Source organism: Callithrix jacchus, chromosome 21, assembly GCF_049354715.1.
Source record: "Callithrix jacchus isolate 240 chromosome 21, calJac240_pri, whole genome shotgun sequence".
In the NCBI taxonomy this organism is placed as follows: Eukaryota; Metazoa; Chordata; class Mammalia; order Primates; family Cebidae; genus Callithrix; species Callithrix jacchus.
Window position 1 is genome coordinate 51,794,722 of NC_133522.1, and position 19,157 is coordinate 51,813,878.

At 56.5% G+C, this 19,157-nt stretch overlaps 1 protein-coding gene across 4 annotated transcripts in view; it reads right to left on the reverse strand.

Moving 5' to 3' along the window:
* Nucleotides 1-17,676, reverse strand: part of LSS (lanosterol synthase) — a 36,878-nt gene extending 19,202 nt beyond the window's left edge. For 2 of the 4 annotated variants that reach the window (XM_035283005.3, XM_035283004.3), the window contains exons 1-13: nt 17,643-17,676; nt 17,348-17,513; nt 16,318-16,456; nt 13,743-13,851; nt 11,884-12,005; nt 9,990-10,086; nt 8,088-8,223; nt 7,417-7,525; nt 6,940-7,058; nt 5,539-5,636; nt 4,405-4,432; nt 1,622-1,678; nt 824-895 (exon numbers count right to left, since the gene is read on the reverse strand). In XM_035283005.3, coding sequence (XP_035138896.1) covers nt 824-895; nt 1,622-1,678; nt 4,405-4,432; nt 5,539-5,636; nt 6,940-7,058; nt 7,417-7,525; nt 8,088-8,223; nt 9,990-10,086; nt 11,884-12,005; nt 13,743-13,851; nt 16,318-16,456; nt 17,348-17,513; nt 17,643-17,656 — 1,266 coding nt within the window. In that variant the 5' untranslated portion in view covers nt 17,657-17,676. The remainder of the gene's footprint in view (nt 1-823; nt 896-1,621; nt 1,679-4,404; nt 4,433-5,538; nt 5,637-6,939; nt 7,059-7,416; nt 7,526-8,087; nt 8,224-9,989; nt 10,087-11,883; nt 12,006-13,742; nt 13,852-16,317; nt 16,457-17,347; nt 17,514-17,642) is intronic. The other 2 variants (XM_078358678.1, XM_078358677.1) reach the window with 1 other exon arrangement.
* Between the last annotated feature and the right edge of the window lie 1,481 nt (nt 17,677-19,157).

Genomic DNA, 19,157 nt, shown 5'->3' on the forward strand with positions numbered 1-19,157 from the left:
ACTATAGCAGGGTTCAGTCAGCCTTCCCAAGTCCCCATCAACCAGAGCAAGTCCTGGGTAGGAGGCAGGAGGCAGGAACAGTCTGCTGTAGGGTCAGCCACAGCAGGACAATGCCCCTCCCCTGCCTGAGCCCCAGATGGGTGCCAGCCTTGGCCACACAGAGGCCAGGAACACCCAGAGGCCCCGCAGAAGCCATGGCCTGATGACATCTGAAGGGACATGGTGAAACGGGCTATGGGGGGAGGGGCAGCTGTTCCAGGCAGGACATTGGCTGAGGCCGTGGCAGGGACAGCGTGGGAGACATGGGAGGTTAGGACGTATGTTTGAGATGACTGTGGCTGCAGATTGGGGTGTAGGCATGTGTGAGACACTGAGGTCAAACTGGGGCTGGGGCACCGTCTGTGGGCAGCTGATCTAGCGGGATGGACAGGGTTTTTGCCGCAAACAGTCTCAGGAGGGAACGTCCGCAGGCTGGCAACACCTCTGTGGCAGAAGGTGCTTCAGAGACCCAGAGGTGGTGTGTAGGCTGCGCAGCTCAGGGTAAATGGCCCCTACCTGTGCCTGGCTCCTGCAGACCATGGCTCCAACAGGAGCAGGACGCAGAAACTGCCAGCGCCCCCAGCACCCTGCAGGCCTCACAGAGCTGCTCCAGGTGAGGCCAGCCCAAGGACAGGTGGATGGAACAGGGGTGGGGAGGGGCAACCTGAGAAACCAGTGCAGGGAACAGGGCAGGGTGGAGGTGAGGTGGGCACTTCTGCCTGTAGGAGCTCCCAGCCCTGAATCCCCTCTTCAGCCCCCTCAGGGCCCCAGGCACAGGGCTCACCTGTGAGAGCCGCAGGAACTCATGTGCCTTCTGCAGGCAGGACGAAAACTCGGGCCTGTGGTGTCCACCCGCCTGGAAGAGACAGCAGGACAGAGAGGCTGAGCCGCCCTTGCACGGCCACCATGGCTGAGTGGTTCCCCCATGGTCCTGGCCACATCCTGCCCCAACTGGGAACCAGAATGAAACTGGCAGATGTCTCCAAAGAGTGTCAAGGGTTTCTTACTGCACTTACCTTAAAGACAAAAAAATCAAAGGTCCGTGAAATATGACGAGATGGAAGGGAGCAGAAGAGACCATCTATGGATACCAGCACCCCACCACCCAGCAAGCGTCTATGCCCAGACGATCTCCAGCACCCCGGCGTGGGCAGGTCCTTTGAATGGCCCAGCCCTTGGGGCACTCCAGAAACACCTTCAGAATCCCACCAGCATAAAAATCCACTGTTGTTTCTCTGCAGTATTGGCTGGAGAATGCCCATTAGCAGTTCCAGTTCTAAGAGCCTGGAGTCCCAGTCCTGTCCACGCTCTGAGAAACAGCCTTCACCAGGCTCCCCCACACACGGCCTCCAGCCCCTGCCCTCCCAAAGCCTCTGAGCCAGCCCAACACCCAGGGCTGCTGGGCAAGGCTGCCCCCTCCATAGCACCACTATCTCAAACCAGAGGCCAGAGCCCAGGTCACTGGAAACTTCAAGGAGTCTCAAGTGTGTGGCCAGCAGTGCTGCCCTCAGGTGGACGCGAGGTCTCACATGCACAGGAAGGAAGGTCAGCTGAGGCTGAGAAAAGAGAATGAGCCACGAACCTCTAGCAGAGCTTGGACGGCGAAGGCAGTGTCCCAGATCTGTGAGCCATTGGTGCCCTGCACACAAAAGACGGGTGTTACAGCAGCAGCGGCCTCCCCCACTCCCACCTACGGCCTCCAGGATCCGAAAGGCCCTGAGGGCTGGGTGTGGGGGCTCCCATCCAGCCAACACTCAACCTCAGCCTCTGAGCCCTGTGCACCTCTCATGGCTGACAAGGGCCTCAGAGAAGGCTGAGCCCTGCAGGCAGACAAGGGTCAGGGATCCCCACCTCTCTTCATGGGCCACCAGGTAGGACAGTGTCCCTCTCAGGACACCTGTAGGACTGGACAATCCCTCAGAGGCTCCAGTACCAACACACAGAGCATCCAGCTGCCCTCGCCCAATGAGAGCGGTGTACCTCAGTCATGGTGATGCCTGGAAATGACCCCCATTTCTGAGTATACCTGAGGTGATGGAAACTGCACAGGGCTGGGAAGGCCCCACCTCAAATGTCACCCCGGACCTGGACTCCCAGATACATACTCTGGTCTCAATTTAAAGGGCCGGTGACCAAACCCCAGTGAGACAGAGCTGGAGAGCAGACATGGGGATGGTGGCGGGGGTGGCGGGAGCAGAGGCTTCCAGACACCATGCACTGGAGGAACGAGCCAGAGACCACCAGAAAAGCATTCTTGCCAAAGAAACACAACGGGATAGAGCCTCAGTGCACGGCCAGTTACAAAAACTCAGAGAACAGAGGGAGCAACCTGTCAGATCCGGAACGTGAAGCCCTTCAGGGAGGAGAAAAGAGGCCACAGGAGACTACTGTGGACAAACAGGAGCTCAGATACCAACACGTGAAGGCCTGTGTGGGCCTGGCCTGAACCCTGATTCACACACACCAACGGCAATGTGAGGATTACACTCAGGAACTGTCGTGAAGTTTGCTGGGTGTGACAACCACAGAGCAGTTCTGTAAAAACACAGAGGCCCTCATCAGCCCGAGGTGCACTGAAGAGAGGGCACAGCGGGAGGGCTGGGCAGGGAGGGGCAGGGAGGCCAGGGCCTGCTCTGGGGCTCATTACTCATGTAACTCATCCACTTTGCATGTGTTTTGAAAACCATTTCACAAAACATGGACCGTGTCCAGGGAGCCTCGGGGGAGCTCAAGGCCAGCTGCCCATGGCTGGGGAAACCTGGCACCAAGGGTAGCCCTGGGGCAGGCAGTGCTGGGCCCCTGTGTGTCCATCCCAAACATGACACCCAGGACACCTCTGGAGACTCCACATTTCCACACTGAACCAGGTGGGGGACAGAAGACAGACCTGCAGGGCATAACCCTCACCAGACCACAACACACAGGGCAACCCTGTCTGGGCTTCTGACACACCCACTGTGATAATGCACAAAGGGGCACAGGCTCAGCCTAGTTGGACAGAACTGGGGTCTACAGGGCCCCCAGAGCCAGGACAGGACCAGGGTCAGCCAGGACCCCATCCTCAACACTGCCCTGCTGCCCCCGGGGCCACACCCAGGACAGCACCATCTATAAAATCTAGACGCTGAGCGGGACGGCGCAGAGGACCTGCAGGACACAGCACAGACAGTGCAGGCAGGGAGCCCACAGTTTCTGTGCAGCGGGCTGTTCTCCTCCCACCTCCAATGACCAACCCGCTCTGTAGAGCAATGACCTGGAGACCACAACCTCCACCCGGAGCAGGCCACACCCAGGCGGATGCTTCCGATGTCACAGACCGTATAGCAGAACACAAGGCTGGCTCTTCCTAACACAGCTCTCAACTACTCTGGTCCATGGACTTCTGAGAAATCTGAGACCTCAGGCCTCCCCACAGTGGCGGCAGATGCACGACCCCTGGAGGGCAAGGACCCTGGTCAGGCATCCCTGCCTGGAAACAAGCATATCTTCTAAAAGCTCAGGGAAGGATCCAGAAAGAAGCCAACTAACGCCATGTGGCCAAGTGTCCAGCACACCCACCTGCTCCTCTCCATGGACGTGGCGATGCCTGCCTCCCCTCTCCCTTGTGCTTGGTGCCCCTCATGACTGGGTTCCAGCCCACTCAGGGCAAGTCCCCAGGCAGCCCCCAGGCCCAGCCACACGCCACCATGGCCCTCCAGTCTCCTGTCCTGTGCACACACAACCTTAAGAAGGAGTCTCTTTAGACGCTGGGCACAATGGCTCACGCCTGTAATGCCAGCACTGTGGGAGACTAAGGCAGGCAGATCACCTGAGGTCAGGAGTTTGAGACCAGCCTGGCCAACATGGTGAAACCCTTGTCTCTACTAAAATACAAAAATTAGCTGGGTGTGGTGCTGCATGCCTGTAATCCCAGCTCCTGCCTTAGAAGCTAAGGCAGAATCACCTGGACCTGGGAGGTGGAGGTTGCAGTGAGCCGAGATCGAGCCACTGCACTCCAGCCTGGGCAATAGAGCAAGACTCCATCTCAACAACAGCAGCAAAAACAGTGCATGGAGGAAAGGCCCCATTAACCAGAGCCGCCTCCTGCCACGGGAACAAGAGGAGAGCTTCTGCAGCTCCGGGTCTGTCGTTACACAGTTGGGCCCACTCGGACCATCAGGGCAAAGAGCAAACAGGACAGCTGCAGACAGACACTCGAGAACTATGGGCACCCACGGGGACACAGCCAAAGGCCTCGACAGACTCAGCCTCCGGTCACAAGCTGCCGGGACTTGGTCCAGGAGGAGTTATTTCTGCAATTTAGTGAACCAGAAGGAAAAGTCACGAAGGGCAGAAATGATTGCAAAGGAATCCCGCAGCCCTCACCTGCATTTTCATGCCGTCAAGTCCCATCCTGTGAGGATAAAAATGCCCAAGTCAGGCATGAGGAGAAAGCTGGAAGCCCAGCCGGCTACCCAGACCCTGCACTCAGGAAGGTCCCAGAGAGGGCGTCTGTCCTCTCCCCCAAGGCCTGGCACTGGCCTGGATGCCACCCCAGCTGGGCTGCTGGGATGCTAGACTCCTGGGCGTGAGGCCCACACTCTAGAGAAGACAGGACACACCTACCCAGGAAGGGCGCACCCAAGCCTAAGGGCAGCAGGAGGCTCCCCGACCCCTGACCCCAGGCTGCCTCAGCCCTGCTGCCCGTGTTCGGTGTTGTGGGACCAACCAGAGCTTCCCACTGTGGGACCGTGCTGTGCCATCCATGACAGGGGCCCACCTTCAGGGCATACTCCATGGCTGACAAGCTCCCCTTGTCCACAGGCCTTCCTGATGCCAACCTGCAGCTGCCCTGCTGCCCACCACATCCCTCCTCACTCTACCTTCTGGGACCACCCCACTCTTTGACTGGATGGCAAATCTTCCAATTCAAAGACAACCCTCGGTGGCTTCTACAAGCCCTGACACTGCTGGTCCCTGGTGGTATTCCCTGGTGGTGTTCCCTGGTGGTGTTCCTTAGCGGTGTTCCCTGGTGGTATTCCCTGGTGGTGTTCCTTAGCGGTGTTCCCTGGTGGTGGGTGCTCCCTGGCGGTGTTCCCTGGCAGTGTTCCCTGGCAGTGTTCCCTGGTGGTGGGTGCTCCCTGGCGGTGTTCCCTGGCAGTGTTCCCTGGTGGTGTTCCCTGGTGGTGGGTGCTCCCTGGCGGTGTTCCCTGGCAGTGTTCCCTGGTGGTGTTCCCTGGTGGTGGGTGCTCCCTGGTGGTGTTCCCTGGCAGTGTTCCCTGGCAATGTTCCCTGGTGGTGGGTGCTCCCTGGCGGTATTCCTTAGCAGTGTTCCATGATGGTATTCCCTAGTAGTGTCCCCTGGCGGTGTTCCTTGTTGGTGTTCCCTGGCAGTGTTCCCTGGCAGTATTCCCAGATGGCACCATGGTGGCCCCCTCACTGGGATGCAGCTGAGGCTCAGATCCAGCCTTCGGGTGGCTGCACTGAGAGGCCTCACCAGCACATCCCAGCCATACTCACCAGAGATAGTCCGGGATTCTGGAGACGTGCTCCTGGAAGGCAGGGGAGGTGGGCCCATCCACATACCAGCGCACAAGCATGTTGATGGTTTTCGAGATCTGCAGGAGACACGGCCCTGTCAGGACTATGCTCCAGACCCATAGCAGCCCCCAGGGACAGGGTCCCAATGCAGCTCACTCAGGGCCAGGACAGGGGTCTTCTGCTCTAACAGGCGGGACCGAGCAAGGATGGACAACTAACCGTGTCCCCAGGACCCAACTCAGACACAGGCAGTGTCAGCCGAGGCCATGGCCTGGCTTAGGATGAGGGACCGCACTCCATCAATGAGAATCGAAGGGTTCCAGGAGAGGCCATAGGGGCCAGCCCACAACCAGAGGGGCATGGGCTGTCAGGTGCCTTAGAAACAACACAGGGGACAGAGGCAGGGCCTAAGGGGCGCAGGAAGAGATGTGAACATGGGACCGCAGTAGTAGGAAATGTTTGCTCCCCTCCTTCCTCAGAGCAGACTCTTCCAGAGGCCCCAACTTATTCATGGATCTTACAAGTCAAGATCGAATTGCAAGCATGTTTCTAATGTGCCTAGTACAGACGTGTGCTAAATGGGATTAAACCAAAACCCACACAGAACCACGTCACTGCTGAGCAGAAAACAAGGGACCTGCTGCAAGGTCAGTCAGGATTTATGATTCTCTGAGGTGGCATCAGGCCCAGAAAACCCGAGATGCGGCATCAGGGTGGGACTCAGTGGCCCAGTGCCACCTGGGTACAACCAGAGAATGCCAAGGCCAACCCACTACACCGCAGCAGCTACAGCACAGCCCAGGGGCTGCTGACTCTGTCAGGAGGTGGCCCTGCGTCAGCACAGCCCGGGGATTGCACCCTCCAAGGTCACTGAACTAGCCCATACCCGGCCCCCTGCAGGCCCCACAGAAGAGAGAGGTCCAAGTCCCTGGTTAGGCAGGAGGAATCAAGAGGGGAACCTGAGGACCCTGCTACTCCCACCCACCCTGGGCATCCCTAAACCCCCTGGGAGAAGGACAAATAATGAACTATTTGGGGAGGGGAATTCGGAAGGAACCAAGTGAGAAAAAAGCACCCATCCCAGCTGGCCAGAAAGATCTGAGAAGGGGCTCCAGGAGAGGGTCAGGCACCCCTTAGGACAAGAGCAACTGGAGAACAGGAGGGAGGGTTGAGTGTGGTGGGGCGGCTTCGCTGAGCTGGGTGTGCAGGAAGCCAGGACAAGAGTCCACAAACGCCTGTGGGATCTGAGGGCCACCTCTCAAATGGCGGTGCACTAGGCTCCAGGAGACCCTACTCCCAGCTCATGGCCTGGCCTCCCGGACTTTACTCCAGACCCCAACCCCTAGGGGCTGCAGCCAGAGGCCGGGCAGAGGCACTGACCGGGCCGATGCTGATGCTCTTGGTGAATCGGTCGTCAGCCGCGATGTGCTCATACAGCTTCTGCACGGCCTGCTGCCGCAGGTGGGCACTGTGGTAGCGCTCATACAGGTTGAGGAACGCTGCAGGGGACAGGGGTCAGTGGACGCCAGGCACCAGGACACTGGCCTCAGCCTGGACTTGCCCTTCCCCAGGGTTCCCCTTCCCCCCTACCCCCAGACTTGGTTGCTGAGCTCCTCCTTCCCTGCCCAGGAGGGGCTGCCCCACACCTCCTACAACACCCTTGCTCAGGATGGGCTCCTGAGAGTGGAAGTCAGCCCAGCCGGTTCTCGGGACAGAAGGGCAGGGCTATGAGATCCCGCCTCCTGGGGCCTGGCACAGAGGAGGTGGCCCAGTGCCACTGGCAGGGGATCAGTCCATGAATGAGTGGATGACACCCCGACCACGGGCTGCCCTGCCAGCCCCTCAGGAGTCACTCACCATATACCACATAGAGCAGCCAGCTGTGCGGTGTATACAGCTCATCAGGGGCCACGTTGTTCCTCTGCGCCTGCCAGTTGATGCTGGCAAAGTCCTCCACATAGAGCTCCTGGTGGGGGCAGTTGGCTAGCCTGGCTCAAACCAGGAGGGGCAGCCTCCCACCACCCACCCTCAGGGCCCTGGACCAGCCCCTTCCTGGGTTGGGGGGGCCCTCTAGCAACTGACCTTGAGGGTACATGAAGGCCCAGCCATTGTGGCTATGTGCAGACCACTCTGCGGAGTTCCCCAGCTCCAGGAGCCCCAGGCCTGCCCAGAAGCTCATTTCCTCCCTCTGCCCCTCCTCCTTCCCCAGGGCAGGCCTAATAGACATTCTGCACCTCAAACCCCGCCTCAGGGCCTGCTTCCTGAGGACACAGTGTACAGTTGCCTCCTGCATCTCTTGAGTCCTGGATGTCCCCCTAAGAACCCCAGGCAACGGCTGCTGCCTGTCCCATAGCACGAGTCCCCTCTGGGCAGAGCTTGGAGGAAGGTGGAGGCCCACTCTGATCACAGGGCTCTCAGTTCCACAGGGCCCCCAGGTGAGTGGACAGGTGTGGTGAGATTCCAGGAGCCCTAGGCCCTATGGGTCCCAGCCCCAGAAGCCTTCGCTTTGTTCCCTGATGAGGTCCTACCTGGCGGAGGCTCTGGATGAGCGGGTCCTCCGTGGCGCTTAGCCGAACAGCATAGCAGTAGCTCATGGGCAGGTAGACCTGCCGGCAGTGGCACCACAGTGTGGAAGGGTGTGCCGGTGCCCAGTCAGGAAACAGCCTGGGACAACAGCAGGAGTCAGTGGGAGACCCCCAAGACTCAAGCCTCCCCCTCCGCCAGGATCCACACCTTGGGCCCTTCTAAGCACAGACACTGGTGGATGGCTGTTCCCCACAACATCAGTGCACCTGCAGGCATTTCTCAACCATGCTCCTGAGGGGGACAGTCGAGCCATAGGCGCACTCTCCACGGAGCTGCACCTCCTGGTTCAGTTAGCATTTTATATCCTAAAGCCAGGTGTTGGAGCTCCTAAATGCTTAGGATTGTCTGTGGGTTTCTTAGCTGCCACAAATTTACCTTAGTAACATAAAACATCAACAAGGGGAATATAGGCTGAGGGCCCCAGGGAATACTCTTGGCTATCTTTTCAACTTTTCCAGAAATTGGAAACTATTCCAAAATTTAAAGTTTACCTCTAGGCTGGGTAATCCTAGCACTTTGGGAGGCTGAGGTGGGCGGATCACGAGATCAAGAGACCAAGACCATCCTGGCCAACATAGTGAAACCGGTCTCTAATAAAAATACAAAAATTAGCTGGGTATGGTGGCGCGTGGCTGCAGTGAGCTGAGACTGCACCACTGCACTCCAGCCTGGCAACAGAGCTAGACTCTGTCTCAGAAGTAAACAAACAAATAAATAAATAATAAAGTTTACTTTTAATAGTTTATTTAAGAAACTTCAGCTGGGCGTGGTGGCTCAAGCCTGTAATAGCAGCACTTTGGGAGGCCGAGGCGGGTGGATCATGAGGTCAAGAGATTGAGACCATCCTGGTCAACAAGGTGAAATCCCGTCTCTACTAAAAATATAAAAATTAGCTGGTCATGGTGGTGCGCGCCTGTAGTCCCAGCTACTCGGGAGGCTGAGGCAGGAGAATTGCCTGAACTCAGAAGGCGGAGGTTGCGGTGAGCCGAGATCGTGCCATTGCACTGCAGTCTGGGTAACAACAGCGAAACTCCGTCTCAAAAAAAAAAAAAAAAAAAAAAAAAAAGAAACTAGGCCGGGAAGCCAAGGCTGGCAGATTAGGCTGAGGTCAGCAGTTTGAGACCAGCCTGGCCAACATGGCAAAACCCCATCTCTACTAAAAACACAAAAATTAGCCAGCCATGATGGTACGTACCTATAGTCCCAGCTACTCGGGAGGCTAAGGCAGGAGAATTGCCTGAACTCAGAAGGCGGAGGTTGCAGTGACCCAAGATCATGCCACTGCACTCCAGCCTGAGTGACAGAGCGACTCCGTCACACACTAGATAATAAGAAATTAATGTTGGCTTTGCTGGGTATTTAAAAGCATTCGATTCTGTTTAGAAAAACAAACATTGATCTTTTACAGGCATGCACACTGAGTCCACAGGTGAGGTGTGATGCTGGGACACGCTTCACATTCAGCAGCAAAGGAGACAAGGTCAGCAGCAGCAGCCACAGCAGCACAGGACGCCCCCGTGCAGGCTGCGGGAGGGACAGCTCCTTCTACTTCTACAGATGCTCAGTTTTCTACAACAAGATGCAAGCCACCCTGCCCTGCCTGCAGCCTGACTCAGGGTACCCCCATCCACAGCACAGCCTCCTTCCTGCCAAGTTGGGAACCCCCTTTCTGTATCCCTGTAGGACTCAGCTCAATCAAGGACCCCGCCAGGAGCCTAACTGCACCCACCCACAGAACCACCACCCCTCTCTGTCTAACAGCCTGCACTTGACCCATGGTCCCTGTCACTCTACTCTTCAGGGAAGCAGCAGCCACCTGACAACCAATTCAACAGCAGGCATACCACATTTCTGGGAACAGGGTGTTGAGGCCTTCCCAGCTATAAACATTCAGGACAGCCAGCCAGAACTTCCCCCAGGACGGGATGGCCACAGCACCACCTGAGAGGGAAGAGAATGGGCCCGTGTCATCTGCTTCTTGTCAGCAGAGCCCATGATGTCTCTAGCTGTGAAGCTTCACCCAGGAGTCAAGTGTGCCCCTCTCCATGAGCCAAGGGCAGCCTCATGTGGATCTTGCAATCCCATGTGAGAAGCAGGTTCCAAAGTGCTCAGAAATGCCCTGGACGCACGTCCCCTAGGTGAAACTAGTGGCTTTCCTGGGAGTGTTTCCAGCCCCAGGAGAGGTGTTTCCAACCCCTGGCCCTAGGAAGGAGCACATGAAGACAGCCACCTGGAAGGTCCAGGGACACCTCCCTGCTCATGCGAGTGAGGGGCCCAGGTGCACATGGCAGCCACGTCCACATGTGCCTGGAGAAGGCAATGAGCGGAATTGGGAGCGCATACTCGGACTCGCACGCTGAGCCAAGCCTCAGCTGCCCCAGTCTGTCCTGTACAGGAAAAACGACAAGCCCCAGACTCCAGAGCAGCCCCGGCACACTGGCCCCACATGCCAGAGCCACTTCCAGCAGCACTCGGTTCTGGTACAGCCACGCTGTCTAAACACACTTCTGAGGAGTCCCTGCTCCAAACCCCAAAGGGTATGCAAAAGTCAGTAACACCCACAAAGCTACTAAAGTGCAGCCCAAACACATTCGTCCACCTGGCAGGCGCCAGGACTGTGGCGAGAAACCAGTCAGCAGCCTTGGGAACACAGCATCAATGACACCAAAGGCTGACAGTGAACTGATGACAACAGTGACAAGCTCACGAAGGAAGGAGGCAGGATCTCATGGGAATGCATTACAGGACACTCCACCTGGCACGGCAGGTCAGGAAGAGGCCCTCAAAGAAGTAACACTGAAAGGGTGAGCCACCGGGGCAGGAGTGGGAGGTAAGAGGTTCCGGGTTAAGGAAGCAGTGCATGGTGAGCCCTGGTGTAGTAAGGATGTTTGAGGAGCTGACAGGTCACCCCTGTACATGGAGCAGAGAGCAGGGCAGGCAGGATGGGCTACGGAAGGTCTGTGAAAGGCAGGGGGCAAAAACCAGTCCAGGCTCTGCAGAGCCACAGCATGAGCTAGACTTCCTTGGAGCAGCAGAAGCCATGGATTCCCTTGGCTGAAATCACCCTCAGGGCTGACAGGCAAGAGGAGAGGTAGCCAGGCCGGGGCCAGCTTGAAAGGTGCAAGCTCCAGGGCTGCTCTCGCCTGCAGCCAGGCTGTCCCCAGAAGGCGGCTTCCTGTGTTCTTCCTCAAGCAACATATTAATGTGTTTCATTTAAGTCTTGCTCAATTCCGGAAACAAATAAAAACCTGGTTGTCTTAATTTGCTTTGCTTTTTTTTTTTTAAGAGACATGGTCTCACTCTGCCACCCAGGCTAGAGTGCAGTGGTACAATCAGCTCACTGCAACCCAGAACTCCTGGGCTCAAGTGATCCTCCTGCCTTATTAGCCTCCAAGTAGCTGGGACTACAGGCGCATACCATCACACCTGGCCAATATTTTATTTTTGTGAAGACAGGGTCTCACTATGTTGCTGAGGCTGGCCTCAAACTCCTAGGCTCACCTGTCTCCCAAAGTGCTGGAATTACAGGCGTGAGCCACTGTGCCTGGCTCTTAATTTGCTTTTTAAGAAACGATGCATTGGTTAAACAGTCTCTGCCCACTTCTGCTTTGACAGATTCCCTGCTGATGTGTTTGGCCCACTGTTTCATCTGGAGGTGGACCTTTCTACATCTCGCTTGTGAGAGCTCATTAGAGCTGAAGTGAAGCTTTGACCCAGCACGTGCTGCACGGGGCATACCTTTCTTGTGAAGAAGGTTCCGGGCTCGTACCACGTCAGGATCATCAGGCCCAACACCCAGAATTCTGAGACAAACATAGTTGAGTGCAGTCCCAAACACGGTGGACTTATCCTCAATGTGCCTACAGGAGCAGAGCGCAGGTGAGAAACCGGTATCTGTCTTTACTTCTGAGAAATAAAGCGACACTTTCTGCGTTTCCTCAGAAAACTAAGAATGCTGAAATCCCTCACCCTGACATAACATGCCAACACAGGAGACACCTGAGCAGCCACTTTCCAGTAGGAGTTCATGCACCCCCCACGACACCTGGCCCGCCTGCTCTACACTCTCCGGAGGGCGGTCCACTTTGGGCTACGGCTCGGCTCCCAGTGTGTGTGCCACACTGCAGGAAAGCTGTCCAGCCCAGCCCTGCCTCCACCTGCTGCCAGCCCAGAGTCTGTGGGGGGAAGCCCTGCAAGAGCAGAGGCAAGAGTCTGAGGCCGCAGGCTGTTTTCGTATGAAAATTGAATTAGAAAAGAATTAGAGATACAGTTACATAGTTATTCCTATATATAATCATAATCACATAACTATTTACATGTAATCATAAACATATACATATATACAATCATATCATCTTTAATTTTACTAATAAGTCTCAGGTCATAAAGTAGTCCTTCTCTACAGGTGTGAAGACAAGAAACTGTGAAAATAAAGACACAGATAGAGAAAAGAGAGTTTGGGCTCAGGGGTCCACTGCTACCAAATCTCGGAGACCAGCAGTGGCCCCCGAGGACCTGGACATTCTGACTTTTACTGAGTACAAAGCAGGGAGCAGGGCAGAAAGGCTGAGGCAATGGTGGTCAGTGGCAGGGTCAGGTAAGTCACCTGTCTTGGAGACGGGGCTCAGGATTTTCAAGAAGCCGAGGCGAGGGGAAAACCTAAGGCATCAGCACTTTTTTCGTACTTGTCACGAAATAGCAAGGTCCCTAAGATTTATGTTACTATTACTAATTCCTACCTTTTGAGAAAGAGAGGGACCAGGTGCTGAAGCAGAACGTGAAAGTAGACGTGGAACGTGACCGCTGAAGCACAGCATCGCACAGAGACAATTAAGTCCCCAGATGTCTGCAGGCCTCCCTGACAGCCGCCAGGCCTACCACTAGAGCTTGGAAGAGCAGAGTTTTCTCCTAACTCCCTCAAGGAAGGAGACATCTCAGCCATCTTGGACGTCTCCTTCCCTAGCTGGCTAAACAGCGGGCACTTTCACAGCGCTGGCGCTGCTGCACAGCCAAGGCACCCTCCAGCAGCCCTTATGCGGGCGTGACAGAGGGCTTAGAGCATCTTACCTTAGGGTCACCTCTTTCCTAATGCCACTTGAGTCTCATACTTCTTGACCTGAGACTTATTAGTAAAATTAAAGATTATATGATTGTGTATATGTATATTTATGATTACATGTGAATAGCTATGGGATTATTTATCATACATAGGAATAACTATGTAACTATATCTCTAATTCTTTTCTAATTCAATATTTATATGAAAGTAGACTGAGGCCTCAGACCGTTGCCTCGGCTCTTGCGGGGTTTCCCCCCACAAGCGTCAACGGCAATTTTCTTCTGCCTTAGTGATAACAGACTGACAGGTTCCACATGTGGGTCTCAAGAGTGTCCTAACAGCCACAAATCCCATTTAACACAAGGTGTGAAGCCAAGGCCCCACCTGCACAGCCTCACCCCACTCCCCTCCTGCTAGGCTCTCCCCAACCCACCCCAGGCCCATAGCTGCCATCCTCCTACCCCCCTGGCAGCTGCCTGGAAACCCAAGCATCTCCCACATGAGAACACACAAGTGACACTGGGGCAGGCACACTCACAGGCCCCAGCCGCCGTCGGATAGCTGCACTGACCGCAGGTACCGCACAATCTCTTCTTTGTATCCAGCTGGCAGAGGGATGCGTGCCACGTGGCAAGTGATCAGGAGGCCTATGTGGCAGGAGAGATGTTCCTCACTTTGGGGAGGTGGCCTTCACTGCTAAGACCAGGCCCCTTTCCTCCTGAGCACCCCACTCCAACAGGGAGCTACCTACTTCCCATAAAAACACCTCTGGAAAGGCCATTCCTCCCAGGCCACCAGGGACTTTGGAAACAGGGCCAGAGAAGACGTCAGCCACAGCACAGGCGATGCTCCCTGTCTAGGGCCTGCAGAGCCCACTCAGCCACGCCTGGCTCGCATGACCCTCTGGGTCAGAGAAACACCAAACACTGCACAGTACCTCAGGAAGGCCTCCCCCAAGTGCCCTGAAGGTCCAAAGGGAACCAGCATTTTAGATCAGTGGACCCTCCATGAGGGGAGACTGTTGGTCTTGCTTTAACATATGCTGGGAAAAAAATACAAAATTGGTCACCCTTGGATGGGGTAATACCTACTTTCTTATTCATATTTTTCTGTTTCATAGATTTTTTTATAAGCATATGCCACTTTACAAATGTCGGGGGGAGGGAGCGACAACAACAAATATTATCCACTAAGAACCTCTGTCCCCAGCCTGGTCCTTTCAGGCACGGTGCTCACAGGCCACCCTCCACCTCCATTCCCCATGCTTGGTTCCGTCAGCCATGTGCCCCCAGAGCCTGGCATGGGGCAGGTCTCAGGGCAGACCCCAGCCACACGTGCCATGGAATGAATGCCTGACTCTGGCTTAGAGCATCAGAAGCCCTAGTGGACAAACAATACAGACATGCCCTGGAAGACGGGCAGATGGACTGAGAAACACTGCACAGGTTCACATAAAATGAGCTATCCCAAAACATGCCCATCTCTTCCTAAGTTCCAATGCTGTTAGGACAGGGAAGTGTGCAGACAGGAGCAGAGCCAGTCTGCAGAGCCAGCATCTTCCTGATTTTACAGGCAAGGAAACTGAGGCACAGCCAGTAAATGGTGGGACTAGGTCAGACCCCTATCAGTGCTCACCACAGTGCTGCCCAGTGCCACACAGGCACACTCGACGGGAGCTGTCTACACAGGATCATGGACTCCAGGAGCATTTTCCAAAGTCCAGAAAAAAGGAAGAAAAGACCCAACTCACAACCAGCCCACAGGAAGGGTCCCAGCAAGCTAAGCCCAGAGCCAAAGCAGCAAGAACAAAACAACACGGAAACCGCACTGACCAAACACCACAGCGTGCCTGACACCGTGCACATAACCAAACCTGATTCCAGCCCGCTCACAGATGAGGCTACAGAGGCAAAGTGAGGCTGACTCATCTCCCGACCAACTCTACGTCATTGTCTTACCATGAGCCCCAGGAACTGTCTCAACAGGCCCTGATGGGGCCAAGGGGAGAAACAGCACCCCAACTTCCCCTAACGACAGGCCCTCAAATCCCAGGACAGAAAAACTCAATGCTGTACGTCCAGGTGGCAGCAGCGCTGGGAGTCAAAGCAGAGATGGAATCCCAGTGCTCGTCTTGCTAGTCTGGTGGCCTGGAAGAAATACGCCTCAGCTTCCTAATGGATCCCATTAGGCTTAGTCTAAGGACTAAAAGAAGAGCAGGCCTTGAGGAGGGCTTGGACTGCAGTAAACACCATGGAACCAGTTTTAACATTGAAGGCCAACTCTTCCCAAACTAACACATAAGCTGATGCAACTTCATTCAAAGTCCCAACAGGTTTTATTCTGGGACAGAATCAGGATAAAGGCAATTTGGATGAGTAAATGGAGAGACACAGCCAAGAGATGTTTTAAAAAGAAAGGCAACAAAGGTATATAAGGACTTAAAATCAACTACAAAGTTATAATTAACAGCGTAGTAAAAGAAAACGACACTATCGATAAGAGTCATCACAGAAAGAAACCCTATTTATGTAGGAATTCACATCAGTGCAACAATGTGATTAGAAGTCACTAGGGAAAAGGTCCTATTGCAGAGGGAATTTCCCATTTTACAAGGCTGAGGATTTCTGTGAAGAAACACTCCCAGGATGCAAAATACTCTTGTGTAGCCAAAGCAGTTCAGTACCCAGGCATCCAGCTGACGCCTGGACCTGATGCTCCCCTGCATGAGCTCCCCTGCAACAGCTCAGGGTAAGTTCAAAGCAGTTACCAGCTTCCCGCCTACCACTCTGCCCACCTACAGCCCTTTGGCATAGGCCAGGCCTTCTACCTGGAATGCGCATCCCACTCTGTGATGAGACTTCAAAGCCCACCTTTCTCCTCCCTCAAGGCAGCAGACCCCTAGAGAACCACTTGCTTCCCATATCAGAGGGCCTGTCATCCTACATTGCCAAGGCCAGCTGATCCCCTAGCACCAATTGCAGGTCAACTTTGACAGAGGGCAGTTTGCTCGTCCTTTCCTATGTAAGCTCCTGGATTTTCACCTCTTCATCAAAACCCTAGACCAGGATGACCCAGGGTGGCCATACGCTCAGGCTGGGGCAGCACACTCCTACCTGGCAGGAGGAAAAGTGGGCCACCGTAATCACCCGTCCAGTGCCCATCCTCAGCCTGCAGCCCCACGTAAAATGTCATCCCGTTCAGAGCCCCCTCGCAGGCGGTGTGGGCTTTGCGCAAGTCCTTAAAGTAATTCTTCTGTAAAGAGACGAGAGAGAGAGAGAGGGAGGGAGGGAGGGAGAGAGAGAGAGAGAGAGAGAGAGAGAGAGAGAGAGAGAGAGAGAGAAAGAGAGAGAGCGTGCGCGAGCTGAGGGTCCTCTTGCCCAGCCAGAGGAGCCCTCCTCACACACAGCCCAAGTCAAAATAGTGAATCTAAATTACCGCAAAAGTTTCAGCTGTTTCCATCAAAAGTATGAAACTCTTTAATGGGAGTATCACACCTCAGCAAAGCAAAAGGACAGTTCCACATCTGCACGGCTTTACTTTCCAGCCACGGATTCTTCACAACTTCTCCAAGATGTCTTGTATAAAGCAGGCACCAAAGGGTGGGGTGGGCACGGATGCCCCCGGCGTCCTGGACTCGGGCCTCTCAGAAAGGGCCCAAAGGATGGCACGGCTTCTCCCACAGTGGCCAGGGCTTGGCGGAGACCCTGTTTACACGGCAGACTCCGACCAGCCAAATCTCTTACAGTGCACACAACCAAGACACTGGGTCCAAAAACTTTTTGTGCATAAAAACAAAGTTACTGCCGGGCGTAGTGGCTCACGCCTGTAATCCAAGCACTTTGAAAGCCAAGGCGGGCGGATCACCTGAGGTCGGGAGTTCAAGACCAGCCTGACCAACATGGTGAAACCTTGTCTTTAAAAAAAAAAAAAAAAGTTACAACTCTCTTTGTAAGTCAGAAATTATCTCAAAATAAGATGCTAAAAAATAAAACAAAATCAGGAGTGTCCTGTGCGTGGCTTGGAGACGAAGGGGCTGAGGCGCAGGATCCGCGGACGCAGCTCCCCTGGGCGCTCCCACCACCCGCCCTTCGGAGAGAAACCAGCTCCTCGCGGCTCCCCGCTCGGTCCCCGGAAGCCACTTACGGTGTCCAGCCCCAGGGCGTGGGCTTCCAGGCCGGTCTGCCCGCGGCCGGCGCGCTCGTCCTGCAGGTAGGTCCACGTCTGCCGGCCCATCTCGCAGCTGAGCCGCCAGCGCGCGAGGTCAGTGGCGGGCTCGGTCTTGTAGGGGCCCCCTCGGCGCCGCAGACACCTGAGGGCCACGGGCCATCAGCGACCCCGGCCCGGCCCCCCCGGCCGCCAGCCCACTGCCCGCGTCGCGCTCTCCTCAGCACCCAGGACCACCCCGCATTCGCCAGGGGCCCGGGGCGAGGGGACTCACGTGCCGTCCGTCATCGCTGCCGCCGAGCTCCACTAGGCACGCAGCCCACTGCCGGCTCCCTGACCTGCCGCCCGGCCCCGCCTCCCTCCTGCGCACTACGCAGGCGCGGGTCTCGGCCGACGCGCAGGCCCAGGTGGGCCGATGCCCGCGCAACCAATCAGAGCACCGCGAGCGTGCGCCCGGGATGTGCCAGGCGACCACAGTGGCTGAGCGCGAGGCGCCCCACGCGGAGTGGGGCGGGGCCTGAGGGGCAGGACTAGTGGGTGGGCGGTAGGGGTGGGGCGATGGGTGGAGCCGACGGGGCGGGAGAGGTGGATGGGGCCTTGTTGGCGGGGCCTGAGGGGCGGGGCTGGTGGGTGGGCGGTAGGGGTGGGGAGATGGGTGGAGCCGACGGGGCGGGGGAGGTGGGTGGGGCCTGGTTGGCGGGGCCTGAGGGGCGGGGCTGGTGGGTGTGGCGTGAGGGCGGGGATTGTGGGTGGGACCGGCGGGGGGCGGGGCCTCGCGCGCGCCTTCCGGAACCTGGTGTCCTGGAAGCTTAGCCCCGTGCGCAGGGCTCTGAGGTGAGGGGATCCCTGAGGGTCCGGTCAGGAGGCTCCCGCCGGAGGTCAGAAGGAAGGGCGATGTGGGGAGCGAGCGAGGCTCGAGCGAGGGACGGAGCGAAGGTCAGGTGGCAGGGCATTGCTCTTGCGCTGCAGGATTTGCCGGGACGCCAGGGCCGGGGGTGGGGGAGGGAGGCCGCCCCGAGGTGAGGTGGGCGCGGGCAGGAGGCGCCAGGGCGAGACCAGGGGGAGGGCGGGGAGGAGCGGAGGGCGCCGCCGGGCGTCCCTGGGAAGCTGAGACCAGCGCAGTCTTCGCCCGGGGTGTGTGCTCGTGGTGGTCAGGCCGAGGCCCCCAGGCCTGGCGGACCACAGGGGCCAGAAGCCCTGGAGCCCCGGGCAGGGAAGGGCAAGCGCGGGAGGGCCCCCGGGGTCGCTGGAGTTCGCGGGGACCCCGGGAGAAATGAAAGGTGAAAACCTTAGCAGCAGAAGGAGGTGACCGAGCTTGGAAGGGACGGCCGGGCGCAGCAGGGCAGGGGGCGTCCGACTGCTGGAAACGTGGCTGACGTCTGGAGGCTGCAGCCGTGGTCCCTGCCGGGTCCAGGACCCACAGAAGACCCCAGCACTCCATCTGCCCCACAGAACCCCTAACGTCCAGTGACTGCCGCCGCAGTTGAACGAGCGTTTCTGCACCCACCTCTCAATTCCTTCCCCAAAGTTGGGAGAGTGGACAAAAGAAAAGCCACCCACAGGCACCTTCCCCCAGTGGAATCGGGGTTTTACACAACCGAGGATGCTCAGCTCTTCCTGTCCCAGTTCGGAAACAAAGGAAAAAGACACAGCAATACGATGGGTGGATATCAAAATATCAGCCTTGCCACAAATAAAAAGCTGGTTTGAAGGACAGAGCTTCAATCTGCAAGCAAGAGGGCAAGCTACGAAATCACGCCAATCAGAAAAACGTATCCCCTCGCCTCTG